The 26,378-nt window shown below is 30.7% G+C and overlaps 1 protein-coding gene across 1 annotated transcript; it reads left to right on the top strand.

Moving 5' to 3' along the window:
• Positions 1 to 15,033: 15,033 nt before the first annotated feature.
• Positions 15,034 to 17,580, top strand: LOC119662244. Its single transcript, XM_038071823.1, has 3 exons — positions 15,034 to 16,643; positions 16,834 to 16,908; positions 16,975 to 17,580. The coding sequence occupies exons 1-3, from the start codon at positions 15,095 to 15,097 to the stop codon at positions 17,415 to 17,417; spliced, it is 2,067 nt and encodes a 688-aa protein (XP_037927751.1). The 5' UTR covers positions 15,034 to 15,094; the 3' UTR covers positions 17,418 to 17,580.
• Positions 17,581 to 26,378: the final 8,798 nt, after the last annotated feature.

The following is a 26,378-nucleotide window of genomic DNA, read 5'->3' as shown; positions in this document are numbered from 1 at the left end:
TCTAGTACATTTTCTTTAATGAAAGACAGTATAGAACCCATCTTTCCTAGTCTTGGATCATGATCCATGAAATACCCTCCTAGGTGTTCCTTCCATTTGTATAGCAGTGCCGGGCACTCCCCAATGATATGCAGTTTTTTTTCCCTTCTCTACAGTGTCTGCAGTCTAAGTTGGATTGAATTCCTAACTTCGTTAGGTAATTATACAAACTACAGTGATCGGTCAATAATCCCGCAATAATTTTTTTTTTTTTGCAATCTTTAAAGCGTTTTGGGTTGTAAGTCCCTAAAAACATTTTAGAATGTGATAGTCTTGGTAGCCTTTCTCAATGGAGTTCTCTTTCATTTTTCTGTGCGCCGTTCATAAATATAAATATCGTAAAATATGATATGTAATACATAAAGTTCAACAACCTATTTGATTGTGACTTTAAATGACATAATAGAAACGGTTTCGTTGTATCAGGGTTCATTAGAAGTGCAAATCAATAAAAATCCGATAGAAATAAAACTTAGATTAGATTAGATATTAGATTAGATTAGACTAAACACAATTTCTTGTGATCAGTACCTAGTAAATAATACCGAGAGTTGATGTCATAATCAACTTTTGCAGCTTTTGCAGTCATCTGGCGATTTTATATATGGTATAAGTTAGAGATTAATAACCTAAAACCTTTAAAACTAATTCAATTAGTTTAACCCATCAACGTTCTTCTCTGTGCAAATGAATTCTCTTTTTAAAAAATATATTAAAAAAACCTTTGCAAGAAGTTAATTGAAGGTTCCACTTATACTATCTCTTATAAGGCGATAATCCTACCCCCAATATGAAATGATTCACTGCTACTCATCATTGTGTCTATTTCTTTGGATTTGAAGTTGCATAGAAATAAACTACTTTGGTAATTAATTCATATATATTCGACAAATAATATATAACTAAAAAAATTATTATCGATTCCTGGTACTTGCAGTCTCAAAAATAATTATTTACAAATAATTAAATACAAGAATTATTTCCAAGACCACCGATGATGGGTATTTGCAATACTCGAAACAGCTGTAAGCCAAAAATTCAATTAATTTAAATAATATAAAAAATAAAATTTTTGTTGTTGTAGTTCATTACTGTTCGAAAAAATTCTTTATAAAAAAAATTTTTAAAATATGAAATTAAGATCTGTCGAAAAGACCTTGCAGTTTAAATAAAAATTTTTTTTCAATTTTTTGTATTGAGTTATTAACTTTAAAAAGTTGAAAATGGAATTAAAATTAGAATACATTCTACACTAAAACCTTTTAATAGTTGAAACCACAGAATCACATGCAGTGATTATAGGAGGGAAGGTCATTCAAAATAGCGCCAGTGACATATAAAGAAAAAACTAACAGATTTTTCAATACCACAGACCTACTCTGACGACTTCATCGAGAGAAGCCACAAGGTCTAATTGTCGATTAACTGAAAGTGTAGGTTTTAGAAATCTTCTAATTAAAGTATTCGTTAATTCTGTTATAACTAAGTGTAGCGATATCAAACGTGGTTATGTGTATACATATGTACTCTTCTTTATATAAAAAAAGTACGAATTTACACAGGGAAATTATAAGTTTAGCAATTAATATTAAAAGTTTAGCTTATGTTTAACGTATTAAGGGAACGAATCTAAAGTATTAATAAATTCTGTGCAATAATGATAGAATGTCTGAAGATTTGTCTCAACTCAATTATAAAACTCGAACTGAAGCACAGAATCTAAAACTTAGCGACAAGTAAAGATTTCAAACTTTCACTAAAATATGTAGGCTGAGAATATAATTTTAATATCTAGTAAACAATAAAGTGTTGCAGAGAATAGAGAATATTAAAGAGAAACTTTGAAAAGAAACTATGAATTGCATTTGGCTTCGATATACACTACATAAATATTGCAATTGAAGCCAACGCAGCAAACTTATATTAAATGGCAAGAGGTGGATTAAAATTATCGTGCTGACAAACTACTTTTATAGGAACCAATACTTCATTAATGTTAACTATAAGGGTCTATAAGTCTCATGAAATTGTGTGGATATAATCGTGGTTTATAAACAGGACTTTCTTCATTAGAAGTCTGAAGTAATTGCAAAAGCGCTGCGGCTACAACGGCGTTGTGTGTAACATGAGCCTTCAACAAGCACTTGATTAAGTTCGTCCGGAATGAAGTATCAGTAAATAAACAAAGTCAGGAAAGGCCCTCAAAAAGGTAAGTGGACAGCTCTAAATTTTTGTTAACTGAAAACTCTACTTAACGACATTTTGTTATTTATAAATTATATTATTAATAAATTTATTGACCTATTTTATAACTTTTAGATCACAATACAATAGCATGTATATAGCCAGAAAGATGAATTAGATGAAATCAAGTTGAAAGATATATGATTTCAAAAAGATGTCGCAATAAACCAAATATCTTTTAATACTCATTTAATATGTTTTTCAAGAAAAAAAATAAAATACGGTACATAGTTTTTATTTAGTATTTTTTGAGATTCTTTAATATTTTAAATTATAAAAGAATTTCACGTATCCTCAAGAGGCCCATCAAATTTGTTTATTCAAAACAAAAAACGAAAAAAACAATTGAAATTTTTTGAATAACATGACGGGAGAAGAACATACTTGGCTTTAATTGTTTTGTGATATCCTTGTTTTGCTTAAACGTTGAGCAAACCTTATCAGAAGACTGACACCCACTCTGTCCTTTGTGAGTTTTATTGCGAAAGCACAAAGACTTGTATCAGTTATAAGCATTTAATAATCCGCAAACATATACCATTCACTCGAAGTGAACGCATGAATTATTTATGAAACACGAGAAAGTAGCTTGACTCTCCCTTCCTCCCTTCCTCCCTTCCTTCATTTGGAAGGCCTACCGCAGTGCTACCATTCCGATATTCAAAAGTACACCACCGTGCTCTGCTTAACATATTACATATGAACTGTCACTTCAGGTATGCGAAGCAATTTATAAATGCTGGAGAGGGCTTTGATTGAATTGGTTTCATTCAGGTAAAATTGGCACATGAATTAAAATTAGAATTGTCTTTGAAGGCAAATGAATGCAGCTGCATATCGGTTGACTGGGAATGAATGACACGTCCTATGACAAGCACCTGTAAACCTGTAACCTTTCATGTTCTGTTGCCGATAATGGCAGCAATTTGTAAATGTGCTTTTCTTTACTTTTTGTGAAAAGCGTTGACAACATGTAATTATTTATTTACGGAAATGAAATAGGTACACACAAATACAATAAACGGAGTACGGAGTACAAGTATTTTTACTCAACGCTGTTATTTTTGACAAGTTTGCGGTTCGGTAATTATGCACTTAACGTTATGAGCTTACGGCTGCATAATGAAAGTCGAAGTACGAGGATATATAATATTCCCCCATGCCAACAAATTTAATTGGCATCAAAACAATGCGCCTAGTCCTGCTCCAAGCACACGCTTGGAGGTGTGGAAATTGAATAACTTTTGAGAGAAAATTTTTCATGTTACCATCTCAACGCGATTTGTGCAAAATTTATGTGCAATTTTGAGTGCGAAAACAAAATTCCAACAAAATTTTAACAAAATTTTAACAAAATTTCGAACGTTGATTTAGTAACTTTGATATATGATCAAGGGCTTGTAGTGCAGTTTCCAAATAGATATGCTGAACAAATATTTACTAGCATCACCGCAAACCTCACAACGGTTCAGGCTGCGTATCTGCGTCGACAAGTATGCGTCGATAAGTAGATTTAGAAAGTACTTAATTCAACAGCAAATCACAAAAAATAATTTCAAAAAAAATTAATGCTTTCATCAAGAAATATTGCTTTAAATTCTATAAAATACACTTAAAGTGAAAAACAAATTAATACGAAAAAAATCCCCACAAAACAAACTACTCTTCTTGTTTCGTTTGTATAGGAATATATCGATGCTCATGTAGAATTAAGAATTACGAAGCCATTGCCTTCTAATGGCTGCTATCGTTGCTCTTTTTGTACTGTGCAGCATATTTAAGATAAAAACAAGCTTAAATCATCAGCAGGATTCACTTAGTCATTATTTTAAGTTTTATATACAAGTATGGATACACCAGGAAACGGTAGAATACATAAAGGCATACCAGTAAGCAAAGGTAGACTATTCTTAGAAAAAAATGAGTTGAGTTTCACAAAACCACTTTTCGGAAAAAACATAAAGTTTTTGTTTGCAAAACAATAACAAATCCGTGTTTTGCATATCAAGACAGAGGTTCTTATGATTTTAGAAGATGAAGTTTACGGAACTGCAAATAACGAAAGGAGCTCAGTTCTTGTGATAAAGGTACGATGAAAAAGAGAAGTCACTTAATGACTTTCATGAATAGGAACAAAATTTGTGAAATCTAACAAATTCGTCAGTCCTCATTAGAAATGCATTAGGACTTTAGTTGTATACAACTTAGGCACACATAGGCACATAGGCAGATAGGCAGTTGAATTTGTAGTTTTTAAAAACTTTAAGCATTAAACAACACATAACTCAAAACGTTATGTTCCCTATTTTTGGCACATGTAAACACTATAAGTTGTGCTGCTTAATTTGGCGTAAGTCATTATGTTTACCTAGGAAATGGGTATATGTAAATATTAAACGCATATACGACCAAATGCTCACAGAGGGAGTCACCTAAACTGCGGGTCACTACAGCACCTTGGGTTTCGTTAGGCACTTTTAAACATACATGTGTGCATAAAAATATAAAAAAAATAATTAATTTTACTAATTTTCTGTTTAAAAACTTAAGGCTGTTTAGGGATAAACTCAAAACAAAATTTGAAAAATATTTTATCAAGAGGTTTTTATTATTTTGTTTACAAGTTGCTCCTTTACACATTGATGAATGCCGTATTACCATGGAAGCAATATTCCTCAAATGACTTTTTTGGTATTTTCCCCACTGCTCGTATACATGATGAACTCTTTTGATATGCTTACGTCCCTGAATACCAAAAGATAATTTATTAAGCAAAAACAAAAAAAATGTACTTTAGAGAATAATATTTTAGAAATATTGAGTTGTTTTTTTTATTGGAAAAGATAAATAAGTCAAACTGCTAAGGTTTGCCATACTCAGGCTCACATTCCCCGTATTGTATCAGAAATTTCGGGATTAAGTGAACAAAACAATAAGTATGATAATAAAGCTCTAATGCCGTAATAACTAAGCACTAAGTATTATTTAAAAACACTTAAAAAAAAAAATGTATTGTATAAATTAACGATTTTTATGAAGAAAATCAAGTTTTTAATTACGTACGCTTAAATAGCCCAAAAAAAAGTGAGCGAACTTCTTTTGTGGAGTTGAGAAGTACGACAAGCAAACGGGACTTTTCCAGACAAACAAGTTGTTGTCCCGTTTGGTAGAAATTAAGCGATCGAATTATATCGCATGAATCTGCCGTTAATGAAACCAAGCGCAGTAGCCAGCATCGACAGACTGTAGGTGTTAACTTACCTATTGCTTCATATTGCTGTCGAAGATGATAACAAATACATATTTTTAACCAAAAAATTAACTATAACAGCGTTGAGTACTTATATTCAAAAATCATATTCTTTTTAATAATAATAATAATGTTGGGGCTTCCTTAATATGTTTGAAGAAGTTACACAGTGATCTAGAGATTATTGTATCCCATTAATAGACTAAGAGCATTTTTTGAAGTCCAGCTTCCTTTACGAAGTCTAGTTTTGTTTCATTTGAAATGAGATGTCCAACTAGGTACTTGTATTGTTTATGCACCTGAGTCAGCAAACTTGCAACAGATATTTTGAGGTCCCATTATCTTCCCTACAAAACATAAAAGTTTCGTTAGAGTAAGCTCCTAGTGTTGTTAGGTAATAGTTGAACCAATAGTGCCCTGCGATTAGGTTTAATTTATTTATTCTTAATTAAATATAATTTTTAATCCATTTCAAATTAAAAATTCCTATTTCCGATTTCGGATAGCCTTGGTTGATTGTTCCAATAAAATTTTCTTTGTTTTTCCTATTGTTCCTAAATAGATCAAAAAAATAGATCTTCTCAGCTACAGAATAGTTTTAAGCAAACAAGCAAGAAGGTTGTCCCTTTCCTGTTAGCAATTCCAGTGTGAGTCGGAACCGTTACAATGCATATATCTTTGCTTTGGTTTTGGTAAATATAACTGTATTTGTATTTTTAACTAGCTGTATTTTGAACCAAGGGTTTTGAATTTTCAATTCCAGTTAATAAAATATTGCTTTAGCTCATTTTTTGGTTATGAAACAGCCCACTTACCAAGTAAGCATGTTTTTGTGTACCTTATGGGTTTGAGATACACTACCCCGAATATTATTGGTACTGTGTTCAATTTTAAAAAGGTTTTTAAAAGTTTCGAATGTGTTGTTAAAAAAATTACAAAATCACAAACTCGCGGTATTAAAATCACAAAAATGTATTTTATAAAAACACCAAATTTCTTGGTATTTTGGTAACCACCTACACCGATATTATCATTAGTCATCCGTAGAATGACACTTGTCGATTGGAATTGGACATAAGTGTGAAAGGATGTAAATTCTTAGAGGACCTCAATGGATACCGTCGGACAAGTTTGCGTGGCTTTTATAATACATCACATCAGTCTATATATCGTCTTGAGTGTATTAATTATTGGTCGTTGTTTTGTACAATTCTCTCAGATTATTCCGTAAGTAATCACAGGTCTCACAAAATCTATTTAATCGATCGCAGTAATTTTGAGGTAAAGCCCCAAGATCTACCTACGTTAGATCTCTATGTCATACTTTTATAAACGTTTTTACATATTTTTGTTAAAGTATATTGAGAAGTCAGCAAAAGTTCATTAAACATTTATTTGCACATATATTTCTATGTAATATAAATAAACAAAAGACTTTTACCAGAAAGAAAAAAAATTGTGGGTTTATAACTCACATTTAAAATAACTAGAGGTACCAGAATAAATAAAACATAGATGGAAGCAAAAAGAATCTGTTCTAGTCAGCGTTGCGTATATGTAAACGCATATATAGGAATGTTGGGACTTCCTTAAAAAGCCAGTCAAAGCTTCAAAATAAATGTGTTGTCAACTACCTATCAGATTATATACTGTATTTTCTTCGTGTAGCCATTAGTAACACCCATTGCAATATATTATATATAGCGTACTCCTAGAGCAGGCATATTCCCAGTTGCATGTTAGTCAAAGTTCTTTCTTCAAAATAAGCATAATCTTCGCGTAGTTCATTTACTCAACAGATTATATGGTATATTGTGAATTATTCGAGTAGCTATACATTCCATTGAAATATATTAAGTGTGCTGCTTGAACAGCTATATTCCCAATTTAACATAAATTCTAACTTCATATTAAACGTGATTACTTATGCTTATGTAAGACAATTATATATATTGTGTTCTAAGAGTAGCTATACACCCAGTGGAAGAACAAGTACATTTCAATTGTATATATGGTATATGGCGTGCTTTTAGAATAACTATACTCTACATTATACTTATATAGCATGCTAAGTATTTAATGATTTATTTAATTATAATTTAATAAATTGTACATAATTTACATAAATTGTACGTACACGAGTAGCTATTCTTTCAGATCTGTACATTATGTCAAACTAAGTCCACTCTAGATGATAATTGTTAGTTTTAACAAATTGTTTTTAATAAAAAAGAATATAAGTTGTAAACATAAATTAAATTTTTTTTATTTATCCCATACAATTAAAGTTGGACTCAAATATACAAGCAATAAATTTGTAGTTGTGATCAGTGCATATACTGTGATCAATGCAGTACTAATGTAGTCCAAAGTAGTCATGATGTACGAACTTCACTTTTAATCACACAAAGCCCTTTAAAGCTAAAACAAAGTCCGAAACTAAATCTGGAGAAGTGTTTTTAGTCTCCATTGGTGACAGAAATTCCATATGAAATAAGTTTCTACTGTGCGTTGTAAAATCTGGACAGTCACAAAGAATATGCATAATTGTTTCCTAATTTTCGAAGCATAATATGCTTTCTGAATTAACAGATAGTCGAATTTAAGAATGTTTATGTAGGAGTGTACAATTTGATCAGTGTTTTGATTTGTCTAAGGTCTGGGAAGTATTCGCAGTACACCAGCCGAAAACGATTCTTTCTATCCTTGATTATTTGTTTTGTACTAGCATAGTTTAATCCACAAAAGAGTTGAGGGGCTGTAAAAGCAGTTTTTAATACAGTTCTGGCTAACTCTCCAACATCGGCAAATAATATCCCAGCTAAAAAGATTGTTGTAAGGGCAAAATGCAATAGAAAATTTGAAATTTTGATAATTAAATTTATTAAAAAATCTGTCTGTAATTAGAGTTACTTTGGAAATAACTTATTATACATCGTAAAATTTATTTGCAAAATGTGGTTTCTTTAAAACGATGAAAAAATTGCTTATTTATTGCATATAGACAACAAAAAAAAACAAAAAAAAAATTAAATTATTGCTTAGAAAATGATGAACATTTGCAGAGTTCAGATTATTTATACTTTATTTAGCAATTTTCATTCATGAATTTTTAATGTACAAATCATTTTGGTTTAGAATTGATGATGTATAAAGCGATTGCCTAGGCTTAAATTAAAACACTTTAAAGACTTCTGTAGTATTACATATTAATTCTTAACATTTTATCCATAAATACTGATGTAAACAAGTCTTCAATGCGTTTAAATCGAACTGGTATTGTTGAAACAAAAGTAGAATTATTCAGTGTCTTAACATGTCATAAAATTACAATACAAGAATACCAAATACCTTACCAAATATTGAATTGATTCAGAATATTCAGAATTGATTATTTCTATCATACACGTACCTACACTTTACGGAGTTCGACAATGAAGTCTTAGTAAAAGTATGTGAGGCCTAAGCCGACAAAATCAGATCTTACTCCTTTTCTGTTAAAATTTTCATTGGTGACTCATACACTGTTTATTAATATTCATAATCCAGGCACTTACTACAAAGTAAAATTCTGAAAAATGGAATTAAAAGGGTTCAGAGTACACCCTTAAATGACATGAGTATGTGCTCCATTTAAATCAATAAAAACTGGCTCGAGGTCTTGATACTAAAGACATTAAAAAAATTATTTTTAACTTCGTTTAGTTAAAAATATATGAATAATTTTTTAATGACCTATTTAATTAGAATATAATTAAATGTTTGCATACAAGTACTTACTCACATTACGGATACGAATATAAAATCTTTGCAAATCACTCATTATCTGAACAGAGTTCACGGAGCGTATAAGCAATCACGAAGAAAAATTTCGTTAAAAAGTTTAAATGAATTATATTTAATAATATAATTTAAACTCTTCTTTTTTTATTCCTTTTATTTCATTTCTTATTTCCTGGCACTTATAACTATTTTTCACACACTGCGAAAGAAATCAGTAAATTTCAGAGAAAATAATTAGGAAACTAATTGACTTGGATTATTGTAAGGAATTTCACATAAATCTTTTCTTAAACTTGTGTGTTTTCCAAGGATATGCTGCTTACCACCAACTTTATGTGTGCATTTGTAAGTATGCCTATAAATACACCTATAAACATACAGACATATTTATTTCTGTATGTTCATAGGTATCTGTACCGACTAGCAATTCGCTTCGAATAATATGGTGGCGGTATTTAATGTTTCCACACACCAAGTTTTGCCAATGAACTGAAATGAAATTAAGATCGAGGTAAGGAAGAAATGAGTATTCGTTTTGAGATAAAGAAATTTATATTATCTTAGTTGGAATAAAAAATAAAAAATTCCCATTTTCACATTTTCGTACATAGACTGTGAATTATATGCAATCCTTTGGAACAATTTCATTTAGTGATGTTAACTCTCTCATGTAAAAAAGTAATTAGTTATCCCATCGAATTTAACATACTAACATCTTTTCTTATTGTTAATTTGATTTGATTAAACTTTTGATTATGAACAGGTGGCAACAACAATTTATAATTCATCAGAAATCGAGAACAAACACAATAATTTATTGCTCCGGATTCTTAAATTGAATTGTATCTTGAATAAAACAAATCACAAAAAGCTATTCTGTAAGTTTTTTTTTTTGCTATTCATAGGAAGAGAATATTTTATAATTACATTAACCTATAGAAATAATGCCTCTACAAAAGAACAGTTTTGATATTTAACAATTAAAAATGTTAATTAATGAATTTAATTATTCACAGCTGGTTTGTAAATTCGTTCTAATATACGAGGAGCACTATTTATATTTTGAACCTAATAATGAAAAGATTCTAACTTGCCTTTGAAAATTGCTTTCTTATTTCTCAAAGTATTCCTCGTGCGAACTAACTGTCGCAGCATATTTTCCAATCTTCTTCAGACACTTCAAAAACGTGCAACAACGGTTTTTAAATGCAAAATCGGCTTCTGCTTCTTCCGCCGACAAAAATCGTTTACCACACAATTTATTCTTGACGTTCGAGAACAAGAAGAAGTCACTGGGTGCCAAATCACGACTGTACGGCTGAATAGTCGATTCAAATAGTCGGTTGCTAGACGACTGCGAGATGTGTGAGCAGTGCATTGACGGCACTTGTTTGTCTTCCGTATTTCACTGCAAGCTTCCGGCAAACACATAATACTCCTATATCATTCGATATAGGACTGTATACTCCTATCATTCGAAATTGAGCGTTTTACGTTCCTGCAATGGTACACTTGTTGTTGCCACATGACCAGGTTTTACGAAAAAATAAGTGACCTTCGAGCACCAACAACTTATGTTGGATTTCGTTCATCTTTTTAGGGATAGACTAATAATAATGACCTTTAAGACAATGTTTGATATCTCTTTTAAACAGTTAAATAATTTATATATACCTATATTTATTTTAAAAAACGTTTACCAAGCATAGTGAACATAGCGCAAAGGATTGTGCTCATGTAAGCAATCTTCCATTACCAGCTATGTGACAAGTCACTGATAATTACATTAAAAGTATTTAGTACTTTAAGATGTTCAATGGAGGGCATTTGAGTTATGTTATTACTGTTTACACTAGTGACTGAGAGAAAATTTTTTCGTAGAGTTTTTGGTCCTCTATGAATTCGCGACGACTACCGTATATGAATGAACTACGAGTTATATCACTACATTGATATAATTCAGTGTATTAACATCCAGTGGCTTCGCTGGCTTGGACATGTCATCAGAATGAATAAAGATGCTCCAGCGGAAAAGGTAGACCATATCTCAGGTGGAGTGATGAAATTGAAGAAACAATAACTGGACTTGATGTACGAGATTGGAGAAGGCACGCATGCAGCAGAGGGGCCTGGAGAGACATTCTGTGTCAGATTGAACTTCGGTAACGGGTTGTAAGTAAGTAAATATTGTTAATCACACCTAATGGTATGATGGTGCATGGGTTGGAATAATTTGAGTTTTATCAACAGTTTTAATTCGAGTTGAATTTGGATATCCTAGAGCTTTGATTGAAGATGATGAATATCATTGTTACCAGTCATACTTCTATTATAATTTTTTTATTAGTTATATTTATAATTATTGGAGGATTTGAAAATTAATTAGTTAATTTAATGTTGGGCGGATCTTTAAGGTTAGGATGATCTAGATGATTGTAAAATACGTGACACTTTTTGCAAGAACTAAATAAACTTAATTCATTAATTAATCATGCTTAAATAATTATTACAAATTACATAGACGTTAAATAGCAAATAAAACATATATTAGGTGATTTTCGGTTAAATTCTTTTTAAGATGTTTACACATTTATAAATGAAACTAGTTTGCGATTAGAAGTTCTTTCAGCACTTCAATTTCCATTAATATTCAATCCACTCTCAGGTATTTTTTTTTTATTTTGCGTACCAAGTAACTTGGTATAATATAGGTACATATGTATATCAAAGGATACACTCTGTAAGTAAATGTTTTTTTAAATAATAAAATCTTTAACGAATTGTTTGTTTGTCTTCTATTCTTAGAATGCTTCCACAACTCCATGCAATCTAAAAAAGCAATCATTTTTCCTAGTATACTGTAATTATAATTTATTATCCTGCTCGACTTAATACTGAACAATTATAATTAAAGTAAATATGAATATTTACTTGATTTAAGTAATATTTACACAAGGCAGAACAATTGCTCTCTTTGTTGATATGTTTCACATCTGTAGATTGTTAATTAGGCAATACATACATATCAAATGCTATGTGACAACTCAATTTAAGCCACTGTGCGAAGCTGTGAAAGATAATTACATCTTGACACATTCATATTTTGCTTTTACATTTTGCAGACTGTTTGTATAACCATTTCCTTTTCCGTGTAAACATAAGTTTTGAGCGAGAATAATTTTCTTGCCCTGCCAACTGTCACATGGTATTAGCATTTCCATTTACAGTTTCATTTTTGGGATAACTGCGAGGAGTACGAAGTGACTTAACTCATAACCACTAGAAAGGATAAGCACACTAAAAAGTGGGAGCAGCAGGAAGGGCGCCTGTTAAAGCAAGAAGTGCAAAACTTTAAACGGCAGCTTATTTAAATTACTTTTATGAATGGCAAAAGATTTAGCGAAATTATGAAAGAATGAATTATAAAAGATGTGACCTCAATATAATGCCTTTTGCGGTCGTGCTGCGGAATGCTCGCACAGATATTCCCCAATTCCATTGCTACAGGTTTTCATATAATGCCAGCATTACGGTGGCCGCCAACGCACAAACTATGACTGGAATATACATAATAATAACTGAACAACTTTTTGCTCATATTAAAGTTAACAGTCAAAAATTGGATTTTATGTATTAAATTTTAAGTGAATGAAATATTGTATTCATTTTGATAAAATTAAATATAAATTGTGAAAATTTTGTACTGAATTTCTAATGCTATTATAATATTAAAGGCTTTGTATTCAAATTCAGTGATATACGAAAATGAACAAAAGCCCCTACTTATTTGGTGGGGAGGGGGGAAGGGAAAGAGCCAGTAGCGAGTACATTGCTATGGTATATAGCTCGGAAAAGTTATTAAGTATTGCTAATGTCATTCATATTTTGAGGAGTGATTAAATTGGATTCTCCTGCGGCAGCAAAATTTATTATTTTAAAGTTATTTACACATCAGCAGAAAGTCCTTTAGAATTGATATTTGACTCAAGTCACGAAGTTACTTCGGATACTTAAAGATGAAGTAAATGAACATTTATTTAAAACTTCTCTGGATTTAATTCACAGATATGGAAAAAATGTTGGTTTATAGATATGTATAGTCCGTGAAGTATAAAATTACAAACATTAATCTACTCAACAATAAAACAATTTTTAGTATTGAAATAAGAAAAAAAAATTTCCTTTGGATCAGTTGGTTAAGGTGCGCTGGCTCTGAGCTTTAAATTTGGCAGGACACAAGCTCGATTTCTGGTGCTTGCAGTCTCAAAAAATTATTTACGAATAAATAAATACAAGAATTATTTCCAAAACCACTGATGATGGGTATTTGGTACTACTCGAAACAGCTATATGGTGAGCTAAGAATTCAATTAATTAAAATAATATAAAAAAAATTTTTGTTGTTGTAGTTCACTACTATTCGAAAAAATCTCTTTAAAAAAATTTTCTAAAATATCGGTTACATATATTTGAATAGTATCTTTCACTAAGGAGAGTAAGAATCCATTTTGTGTTGAAGCTATTTGAGCCAGTGCACTTGAGCACTTTTACTCTTTCTTAACTGGAGGTATTTTCAAAATCCCTCTTTACGCCTTACCTAAATTATTGTTTATCATTTTATCAGACTAAGAAATAATTAACCTCAGATCTGCATACCTACCCGAGTAGCCTGTAACCATTCTGAGATTTAATTTTCAAGATCAATTCTGATGAAAGAAACCATAATGATCATGATCATTTCTTTTGTCATAATGAAAAGAAACTATTTTCAACAGACTACTGGTGATGGATATTTGGCAATAATCGAAAGAGCCAGAAATTTCAATAATTGATCAATAATAAAATTTTGTTGTTGTAATTCACTACAGCTCAAAATTACCTCTCTAAATATTCATTTATTTCACTGGATTTTTTGTTTTGTATTATTCATAAAATAACTCTATAAATATCAGCTATCAACTTTACTTACTTACTTACTGCTGTCCTTGTATCCTAGTCGAGCATAAGGCCTCAATGATTCCTCTAAATCTTACTCTGCTACCTGCGTCTGTCGGTAATTTGTTCCAGGAGTACTGTGTATCTTTAAGCTTCTGCTCCACGGTTCTTCGCCATGTCTTCATGCCGGCGGCTACCTTGTGAATTTTTAGCGCGTTAATTGACGGTTTTGCTAAGTTTGGCTTAAAAATTAATAATTAATTAATAAATCTATAATTAAGACCCATTAGAAAAAAACACACTTTTTGTCGAAACATAATGGAGTGTTCATCATTATACCATTAGTCACCATCATTGAAAATGGTGCAAAATATCTAAAACGAATGCAAAGATTTTGCTGCCCATCTTGGAAACAGCGGGTTAAGACTATTGTTGTGTAGGAAGAAAACAGAGTTAAAGTTTTATAATATTTTTACTGAGGTTTAAAGCTGCACCACATCTCTAAGAATATGGGTTTGCCGTTTTCTAAACAGGTTAATTAAAATCTCTTCTGCTTATATAATTTGGTTTATATTATTTTATACCGCATTCAGTTACTTACTTTTTACTTACTAAAGTAGAATATTTTAATTTTTATCAAGTAGACGGGATAAATTTTTCTTTTTTCCATACATTTAATATTTTTTTAATTCATTTTATTTTGGTTTTAGTGAATATTTGCGTTTCACTTGTTTTTATTACTTTAAGTTGAAGCTTATATTTTCATTATAAAATTTTATTGTAGATACAGCAATAAAATTTTTAGCGCCCAAATTTTAAAATATTTATTTTGAAATTGGAAAAATGGATTTTTCACGAACTAGTAATCGCGGTCTTATTCCTGTAGGTTGCGTACTATTACCTAAAGCAAAAATTCGACCAAATTCAAGAAATTCAGTTTCATCTAGGAATGCCGGTTTTCAACAAAATAGAAAGCGTATTTTCCCTACCACAACATACAATCATCCAAGAGGAACTATATTAACCGCTCGTCGGCCACATAATACAAAAAAGTCAATAAACCAGCTTACAAGCGGAAACGTCCATGATGTTATCAATAATAATAAAGATGATCAGTTACGAACTCCAATTTCATTGGAATCATTTATTCAAGTAACTAAACCATATTGGGCAGATGTTGATTCTTCAAACCCATCTCCAAATAAACCCGCTGGTTCATTTCGTACAATTAATCCAAACCATGTAGTGAAAGCAGTGCATGATTCCGGACCAAACACTCCAATCTTGTTAGGTAAGTATTTAGCAAGAACAAATGCATGTTTCACTGGCACTATTAAAAGCATAACACCAAGTGTTGCTGTTAGTAAGAATAAGTATGCAATAATATTGGACAAATCTGCTAAGAATAAGGAGCAATTGACAAGCGGCCCAAATGAAATGGCAACACAATACAGTACAAATATTGCTGCTGCCCCAAGAGCCCCAAATTCATCAATATCTATAGAGCAACATCCTAAACAAATTCTGATACGAAAAAAATTATCAACAAATTCGATTATTACCAAAACACAAAACACAATTAATAGTGTTAACGATTTTAAACCAAATGGTTCATCAATAATCGATAAGTTCGTCAAAAATGATATAAGGAAGGTGGCAACGACTGCGCCTTCTACTGCAGTTATAAGCACTACTCAGAACGTTTGTAGAGCAGTTAATAATTTAACACCAACTTTAGCAGATAAATTTAATAATCTTATAATTCAAGCTAAGGTCTCTAAAAATGGAGCCATCAAAAAGATACCATTAGACTTAGGTGTGAATTCCGCTTCAAAACATAAGGCTAGTGAGCTAAAGTCTGATATTCTTAGTGCTAATATCAAAAATTCTGTAACAATTAAACCACAAACCGAAGGCCTGGTGAACTCTCTGACAAATACAGAACTAAACTCAACAACTGCTAATACTGGTGCAATAGCGAAGTTTCTAATTCTGTCCAAGCTTAGAAATCAAACAACTCAAGAACAGTACTCGAAGGACACTGGGACATTGGCCAATGTAGATGAAGCTGAAGCATACTCGCTCACAAAATTGCACAAGACTTTAGCTGAAACTAATGAACTAAGGAACACAAAGTGCACTTTTCCAGAATCGAAGAATCTTCAGAATGTTGCTATAATGAGAAAAGCAGGCGCTGCTGCTATATCATGTCAAAATATAAAGCAAACTCGTGCTAATAATGTAGAGAGAATACCATCGCCTGTACCAAAAAGAATAAAAAGAGATCCACTCAACTCAGGAAAATCGCTTATAGAAACCGTTATTGATTCAACACCTTTTGCCATTGTCGAACCAAACATTCAAACCGAAGTGAACCATGCCAAAGTCGCAGGTATTAAGTAATATAAATATATATAGTTACGTACAATAATTAGTTGTGGATATATTTCCTTTTTATTGGTTCGTTTAAAATAATTTATGTAAATGTAAGTCCAAATTTTTTCTGTACCAACAGTCTTGCCATATATTTGAAAATATTATTGCTTTAACACATAATATACTTAGCTCTTTTTTTTTTAAAGATAGCCCACAGAACTCCGACAATTTTATCGAAAATATGTTGAGAAATGTTATTACCCAGTACTCGAACCTCAATCGTTAGTATAGATAAACGCGTAAGTAATTGGTAAATCCTAATATGATTTTCAATTTTCTTCTATTAGCTGAGTCTACAAAATCTTTTGCAAATGCCTTGAAAAACTGGATGAATTCTGTGGAAGAGCGTAATTTAAAAATTGAGTCAAAGAGGGATGCATTACAGCAGTTAAATAACCTAATTGATGAAAAAAATCGGGAATTTGCAGAATTGACTAAGACAATGCAGTACCTAAACTTTTCTGGACAAAATGCAACTATTGATTTTGAAAATTACTATAACCGCCGTGCTGCAATTCATGCAGACACGTTATTGTTAAGTCAGCAATATAAGCAGTTGCTAAGAAGCGGGTATGGTTCGGACTTAAATTGGGCCTTAACTAACGATGATGCGCACAATGTTCTAAGTAGTTTTGAGGAAGACCCATTAGCTGAAATTGTTCGTATTTGTGAATCTCATGGCCAGACTAACGCTTCATACATTATTAGAGAACTAGTGAAAGATTTGTAATATACGATTAATGACATTTTTAACATGATCATGTATGTCACAATAATTCCAAATTATAATGTGTATTATTCAAATCATTTATAATTACTTTAATTTTTAACATGTTACATATATAAGTGAGTTCATTGATTTTAGTTAACATTCGTTTTTTAATTAATAAAATTATCGAGACATTCAAAAAAACATTTCTAATGAGTCAGGTTAATCGACATTTTCATATATTCATATATGTTTCGGTAAGAAAAATTTTGTTGTTCGTGAGTTTATGAATAGTATTACTACGAAGATCATCTTCCAAGCAAAATTAAATGTATTCCCCCAAATTAATATCGGAAGAAACATATCAGCAATTAATTAATTTTGTTTAGAAAACATAAATAAATTTATCGAATTTATTGGTCAAATATAACGCTTCTAATGACGAAAATAAACTAGAAGGGTTCAAACAGTAATGAAGAAGCAACAACAAAAACTCGATTAATTTATTGAAATCTGACCATACAATATCTAATAAATTAAAAATTATAAATATCTTATATGTTAAAAAGTGAGTCTCATACATCCGGATGTGGACATCTAAAATGTATAAAGCAATAAAATAAAAATGTGTTATGTGTACATAATCTAGTCTGTTAGGTGGTGGTCAAAATGATGTTTCACTATATGAGTGTTTCCGGTATATCGACAGTTTACATTAAAACAGCATGTTGTTCAAAGATTGTACTGCATAATAATAAGCGATTTATGCGATTTATACTAATCAGCAAATTTTCATTGGCAAATTTTACAATTATACTTTTGAGTGTTCTCCGATGGCACAGACACAGTTTTTGACAAGAAACTCAACTAATGTGTGTGGTCAAGTATTGACTTACTTGACATTACTCCGTCTCAAATTAATATGTTCCTGAAGGTAAAAGTGACTAATTTTACTATTTTATTTAATTAAAATTAATAAAATTATACCTTTGTGTGTTTTGTAATGACATTAAGTTAGACTTTTTGACAGAAGCTTAAATAACGTGATTACTCTGGAAAGTTCTGAATTTTTTCTGTTCCCGAAGATAAAATGGCGGGTTTTGTCATTATACCTTTGAGTGTTCTGTGATGATATACTCAAAGTTTTTAATAAAACACTTAAATAATGTGACTGCCTAAATACGTTGTGAGTTTTTTCTGTTCCTTAATCTGAAACTTTTATTTAGTAGAAGACGTTTAAAATCGATTGTAGTCATACAAAATTATTTATCAAAGGAACTGAAGATCATACTTCAATCAATCTGCGGCAAATGTATTGATGATTGGGTTTTGCCTTAGCATAGTTGCAATCCATTCATTGAAGTCTGAAGTCTACTTTAAAGAGAACAAAATTAATTTTAAGTGATTTTTTGTGTTTTATATATTAATTCTGTATACTTTTACATAGAATCAGTATCGTGACAAATAATGATCAATAAATACCAACAAGTTTTAAACTTTTTGTGTCAAAAATTCTGCACTTCGAAATTGCTTGGAACTAGCGAAAGTACTTAATAACCCTGAGAGAAAGATTTAAAACTCTATTAATGCTTATTTACTTTGCGAAATATAAATTTGACATTTTTCAAATGATAGCAAATGCACTTCATTCCTCGTGCTGTTCGAGGGCCATCCGCATTTATACTCAGATACATAGCAGTTCCGTCAAGTGTTTATCCTTCTGCACACTGCTTGCTTTCATTTGTTTATTAATAAAGAATTGTTAGCTAGTGCAATCCAAATGTGAGCGACATACAAACAGACATCGTACGATGTTCAGTTCATAAGTGGGAGTGTTTGTAAACATTCATTTGGTTTGAGGGAAAGTTTTTGATTGTGTGCACACATAAGCGGGTCTGTCGCCTCGTTGGTATGTGTGTATTTATTTATGGTAAAGTCTATTGGGGTGTGAAATAGTGACTATGTGCTTTCGCCGCATAATAATATTATTATCATCTGTTCCACGCTTGATGAAGCTAATGCCACGTCATCAAAACGAACTCATACAACTTCTCACGTATATATGTAAATAGATGTGTATGTACATATATAAACTTTTCAAAATACTTTTCACAATGCCAACAACAGTCAAAGCAACACATATGTTGCAACTTCAATGTAGGAGTACTTGTGCCCTCAGCATAAGAGAATGAGATGTTTCCTAATCTATATCACAGAATAAAGCCATTCACATTGCTACAAATACATATCGTTATGCGCTTTTATTATTTTTATTATTTTTTTCATTATTATCCTCTTTATTTATTTATATTATACTAAAAATACAAATGCAGAGCCATACATATATGTGGCGTAGTGCTCCGCTTTACTTGATTCAATGCTCTCTAACGTGGTTTAGATGCCTAAAAGTTCCTCATACATCCATCTACAAATATATGCTCTGTGAAGCTTAACATTTTTCAGTAATGGAACGCAAATGTTATATTTCTCATGTTATTTTGACTTAAATATTTATACAGCACGTTGAAAGTACATTAGCGCCATTTTTCCTTTATACGAATATAGCACCATTTTTTTCGTCCCTAACAATTTCTGTTGATAATGTTAAATTCTTGATATTTGAAGCATTTCTTACCCAATGAAAATGATATACACAGGTGCATTCGAAACAATTTACATGTGTGTTGAAATATATACTAAACATGTAAATAATACTTTTTGATTTCAAAAAAATATGACAAAAGTAAAGGTATGGATACAATATGTTTATTGTACATTTTGCACCGGGAATAAACCTTTCTGACACTCATAAGTAGATCACTTACCTCTGAAAATTTGCATTTCGGGACACTGCTTTTAATTTAAGCATGGTTAGACGTAAATTAATTATAAGAAATGGGAATTTGTTGAGCTATTCATTCAGTACAACCGAAAATATTAGTGTCTTAAGTAGTTGCCTGCTAGGTGCGATTTTCTTTTCAGTACTTTGGTTGATGCCAGTTTACGTACTCTCAGGTATACATATATATATACCATATGTGCTGCACATATATAGATGCACATATGTCAGACATCAACGAATAAACCGCAATCCGGACAAACAGATGTTGTCATCTTTTAATGCAACAGACAACTCTGGAAATCATGTGGTCAGACATAACATTGCATTAATTTTTTTTTTGCAACTATTCCTAACTGATAATATTTGCTTTGTTTTGTTAATTGAATAATGTTAATAAACTTCTCAACCTAGATTTTGTCATCAGTAACTATGTTCCTCAATAGTCCAATATGACGTTGAAATCTAACATATGTACATCTGTATATATGCATATATATAGATCGCAACCCGGACAATCAGATATTATCAACTCCATGCCTTTAAAGACAACGAACAATTCTGCAAATCATATGGGCAGACTACACATTGCAATGCAGATATATTGTTTAATAAATAATAAAAAAAAAAATTATTAAATAATAAAAATAAAAAAAAAGAATATGTGAATATATACTCACATAAATATAGTATGCCTAATAAAAATGAAAAAATAAATGCCACTGATGTAAAGTTACTGAGAAAAATATTGCACGAATATGATTCTCGGAACATATTGAAATATATCGTCACTAACATAGTTGATAGATTCTTTCGAGATATTCTTAACACCTTACTTTACAGTCTTTTTAGTTTTTCGTCAGACCGTCTGTTATGAAACGAAATATTTATGCAAATTTTTAATCAAAACTCGATTAATTGTGTTTTCCGTTACATTAGTTTTCACCTCATTTTAACATCTTCGATTAGCTTTGAAAAAAAAATTTTATGGATTGGGTATGTAAAATGAAAGAAGGTTGCATACAATCAAAAACTCCAAACTCTGAAACCAAAATCCTAATATTTACGAGTATGCAGGTTATCAGAACAAGCTTACTTCATCTTTGCATAGCATTTACAAAAGGACCCCATCTATATTATACAAACTCCAATCAAATCAGTATATAGTTCAAAATTGTTTAATACCAGCGATCCTACTGATCTATTGTGTTACCGTATAAGAAACTCAAAGGTTCAAAAACCACTTTAAACCTTTGACAAAGCTCTATATACTTTTTAGAGGGATATTCTGAAGTTAACCAAGATACTCAAAAAAGGATTTCAACTATTCTAAGAAGAAGAAATTCGAATATGCACAAATAAGGCCTGAACCAATAAATTAGGATGGATTTTTATACTATACCTTCTGCTCAAAATCTGCTGGGATTTTGTTGTTTGTGAACTACTCCTTAAGTAATATACCTTTTTCAAAAATTATTTTCAATTGTTATGTTGGTACACCCTTTCTTGACATATGGTATAAATTTGAGCGCCACCTGTCAATTAGTTTGTTTACAGCAGCTGTTACCTTAAGAGACTGCCTCAAGTGCATTTAGCGATTTTTACTATGGAAAATTCTTGTTGTACGCGATTTTTTGACCAAACACGGCTGTCAACAATACTGTCATCGCTCAGACACCATATTCGTCAGATCTGGATCCGTGCGACTTTTTGCTGTTTTCGAAACTCGAATTGCCCCTTCGTGGTAAGCGTTTTGAGTCAATTGTATCGGTAAAAGAGAATTCGCCGAAGGAACTAAAAGCCATACCTTCACGGGTCTAAGAAAAGTGTATGGAAGATTGGGTTAAGCGTTGGCATATGTGTATCGCTTCAGAAAGAGCATATTTTGAAGGAGATAAAATAAATTCGGAATAAAATTTAAATTTGTGTGTTTTATTTACAAAATCCGAGTACTTTTTGAGCAAAAGGTACATAATAATCAATATGCAAAGTCAAGCCAGTAGCAAATATGGAGAAATAGTCTGACAAAAATTAAAAAAAATTTAAAGTCATTATATTCGAAGTTAATATCTACATTTAATTACTAATAATTATAATTTATTAATTACTTAATGAACTCGTAATATCAACTTGAGTAGCAAAGAATATTTTCTATTTTCTTCTATATGCATTTCAAGCATTTGCTATCAAGTGGGTATTCCAGAGTAATCGAAATCATTCCAAATAATTGATTCACCAAAATAAATTCTAAAATAAGATAAATTAATAATTCTAGTATAAGAACATTGACTCTAGAGAACCTCCACATACTAAAAAACATTGACTAAGCCATCAACAGGAAAGAGGACAATTACAATAGCTGCATCAGTCAGCTACTATTACTAAAACTTTGACTACATAATCTTATTGTATTTCATTTATATATTGTAAAAAATGTATTAATTGTTAATTTCTTAAAACTAAAATTGTAAACAGTACAATTATATATACAACAATATAACTACATATATATATATACAACTATATACAACTATATATATTTTCAATAGCCGTTATGATAATACTCGCCCTAAAAAAGATGTCAAAAACATTTCGAATCATTGGCGGCAGTTATGTAGAATATTATAGAAGTTGGCTGTCTAAAGCACGACACACGGACCTCATGCACCCCGCGACTAATCTTTGAGTGGCCCGTGACATGTTTCTTATCGATCAGAATTAGGCAAATTTTTTTTGTGTTGTATTTTAATAACATTACATTATTTTATTTTTATAGTATCCAAAATAAATATATTATAAGGGTTTAAATAATTTCTTGAACTTAATGTTAATTTACTTAATTTATAAAGACTTTACTATATATTTCTTTGTACAAGTGGTTCAAAAACGCGTATCCAGTGCCGTAAGTCATAACACTAAAAATAAGATATTTTTTGTGTGGCAACAATGAATATTAATAACTGTGGCATTGATAAAATTGTAAAAGATAAATTAATGAAGATTTAATAAAACTAAGTTTAACATTATCGCAGTATTTTTATTTTTCTCTAGCAAAATTATGGATGAATATATTTCTGCGGCCTTCCAATCTATTCAGTGATTTAAATTTTTAGTAAAAATTTTATTTTTAATAAAAATAAAAAGCTTGTAACGCTTATATTTCATTTTTTTTTGTCACTTCAGAAACAGAAACGAACAGAATAGTATTTAAACTTAACAATTAAAAACAAAAAAAAATAATTAATTAATTTAATTTTACTACAGCTGGTTTATGATTTCGTTCTAATATAAATACAGCAAGTGAATTTGTTTATAAAAACTTTCATAGCAAAATAACAAAAGTCCAGAAAAATCGGTGAATATAAAAGTCAACTACGGCTTGGGTCAGTTGGTTAAAGAGTGCTGACTCTGAGCTTCATATTTGGCAGAACCCGAGTACTTGCAGTCTCAAAAAATTATTTACGTATAATTAAATACAAGAATTGTTTCCAAGACCACTGATGATGGGTATTTGGCAATACTCGAAATAGGCTTATGGTCAGCCAAAAATTCAATTAATTAAAATAATATAAAATGAATTTTTGTTGTTGTAGTTTACTACTGTTCAAAAAACCTCTTCGGCTTTTTTTATTAATTATCAATAATTCTAGTATTTTATTTAACTAGAAAAATATTTCTCTTTTTATAGTGTAAATAATAATACCTACTCGTATAAATACATGGAAACGATGTAATAAATCGTTTATTGTAAGATAAAAAAGTTCTTATGTGACATCCTTCCAGAGCATTTAAATTTATGACTTTAATATCATCATTTTCGCAACCAGTTTAATTTGAAGTAATTTTATTTTAGTGCATAATTGAATTGTTAAAGTTAAACATCACTTTCAACTTCCCATAACAGAATCCGCTTTAACATAATATAATATAATCGCTTCACGTATTATAAAATACTTCAGCGCCAGTAATTAAGATGAATTCTACAAGCTTAATTAAGACTCGCACACATTTTTAATTCCTTATTGTATTTCCCCACAGAAATATTAAAATATCATTCTCAATAGTGCTTGTGAGCGCTTAAGTGTAACTATTTCAATACGACTTAACAATAACAGCCTTTTAACTTTACGAGGACTTAAGTAAATATTAATTTATATTAATAGGAGTTATAAACGTTATTCAACTTACGGTTGGAAATTTAATTTTAAAATCCTAAGCCGTTTGCTCTTAATGGCATCAAACTTAGCCATTCCTCAAATGCTAAATTAGTGAGTATGCATGATTCTGTGGAGTGCACGGTTTCAAATATATATGAACAAATCTTTGTATACCTCATGTGGATGCAGACACACAAAGCCTCTATTAGTGTGGCTGTGTACTAATAATATTCACAATGGTTTTTGTAAGGCTTTGGTGCCGTTAGTAGAACTATTATTCGTTAGAATGGTAGAGTGGTAGAATGGCAGAATGCTGGAATGCTAGAATGGTGGAGTGGTGGAGTGGTGGAGTGGTGGAATGGTGGAATGGTATAGTGTGGCGTTGTGTGCGCTTCTTTGTTGTGCTCATACTGGCATACAGTGCTATTGTAACATTACAATTGAATGCATCCCATTATAGTGACTACCGACTATAATACTTATTTCTATACCATTGTTATGTGGAGACTTTTTAACAACACTTTAAATATAAAAATATGAATTGCAGTGGTTTTTATAAAAACGTTGGCATATGCTATTATTTTACTCCTTACACATTAGACTTATAACAGCGCTGACAATATTTAAGCAATTCTTTTCATTTGTATCATGAATTTTACATACATAACTGCATAGAAATATATATAAAGTGATTTATACATACATATATACATATATATATAGCATAGGCACTTCTATATAGATACATATGTTTATATAATGTATTTATACATACACGTTTTGACTAATATATATGGACTTTTATGCTCACAAGCACATGACATGTGGCCAGTGTGCCATAGACAAAAGGGAACAATGAACAGTTGTGAAAATGGTCGCAATATTCATTACAACTAAAGTGTTTAGAGTTTGGAGCTTGAAGCTTGAAGCTTGGAGTTACTGTTATGTCTGCATGAATACAGTAATTTTTATTGACAGTACTTTCGAATTTTATTAAGCGCACATTTAGAGGGACTAGCACTCCCAGCTGCAAATGCGATGGAAAATTGTTGAGCGGAAGAAATAGTGTTTCTCAATTTTAGCTTCCGTTTATGAACTTTTGACCGTTGATCATATACGACTACCAAAAAAATACCCTCAAAAAGGATGCATTCTTATATGTTCATAAAATCAAATGAACATATTTCACACTAATAGCACAATTTCATAATAAATATTAAATGAAAATTGTTGTATTATATTTAATATGAGAGTTTAGTACAGAAAATTCTTATAATTCACTAATTCACTTACGAACTGAGTTATTATAAGGCTTTGTGGAACTTACACTACCTCTTCAAACATAAATTAAAAAAATTTTTCGTGATAAATTAAAAATAATTAAGTTGAGGGAAAAAGAATATAACAAATTGGATGTTTTAAAGTCTTATAAGAATCCTGACTATTGCAAGAGAAATGCAATACTTTTATATCAGGCCTTTTCTTTTGTTAACATATCACAAAAGAACAACCGCTTATTTTAAAAATAGCTTATGAAACAACAACACTGCTGACTTTTTAAGTCCAACTTTTTTGAAACCGCTTAAATAATAATTACCTCAAATCGCATGGTTCCCAAGACTAAAAATTCGTTTATTGTGAACGATTCTTGAAAGTATTTCCACAATCATGTAAAAAATAAAATATTTTTACTTAACTTTTATTCATTTTCGAAACTTTGACTTTAAATTCGTGTTTTTCATATTTAAGCCTTACGAAATTTCCAGTTCTTCCAAAACTAAAAGATCAAAAGTAGTGCTTAATGTATGTTGTTCCTTTACAAAGAATAGGTCTATTATAATTTATATGTTGATCCACGAGAAATCGATGAAAGATCTTTGAATATCATGCATTCTTCTAATAATTGTTATTAAGTTTTTGATGGATTATATATGTTCAAATAAACCTAAAAGATAATTACATATTGAATCAATATTTAATCTCAAT

The sequence above is a fragment of the Teleopsis dalmanni genome, chromosome X, assembly GCF_002237135.1.
Source record: "Teleopsis dalmanni isolate 2A chromosome X, ASM223713v2, whole genome shotgun sequence".
NCBI classification, from domain to species: domain Eukaryota; kingdom Metazoa; phylum Arthropoda; class Insecta; order Diptera; family Diopsidae; genus Teleopsis; species Teleopsis dalmanni.
This window is presented reverse-complemented; position numbering and strand designations above follow the sequence as displayed.

What these genes read in the sequence shown, in the direction of transcription:
- LOC119662244 (XM_038071823.1), top strand. Translation starts at nt 15,095, where the DNA reads ATGGATTTTTCACGAACTAGTAATCGCGGTCTTATTCCTGTAGGTTGC. An exon ending in GAACCATGCCAAAGTCGCAG is followed by an intron (nt 16,644 to 16,833) that starts GTATTAAGTAAT and finishes TTTTTTTTAAAG; the next exon opens with ATAGCCCACAGAACTCCGAC. An exon ending in CCAGTACTCGAACCTCAATC is followed by an intron (nt 16,909 to 16,974) that starts GTTAGTATAGAT and finishes TTCTTCTATTAG; the next exon opens with CTGAGTCTACAAAATCTTTT.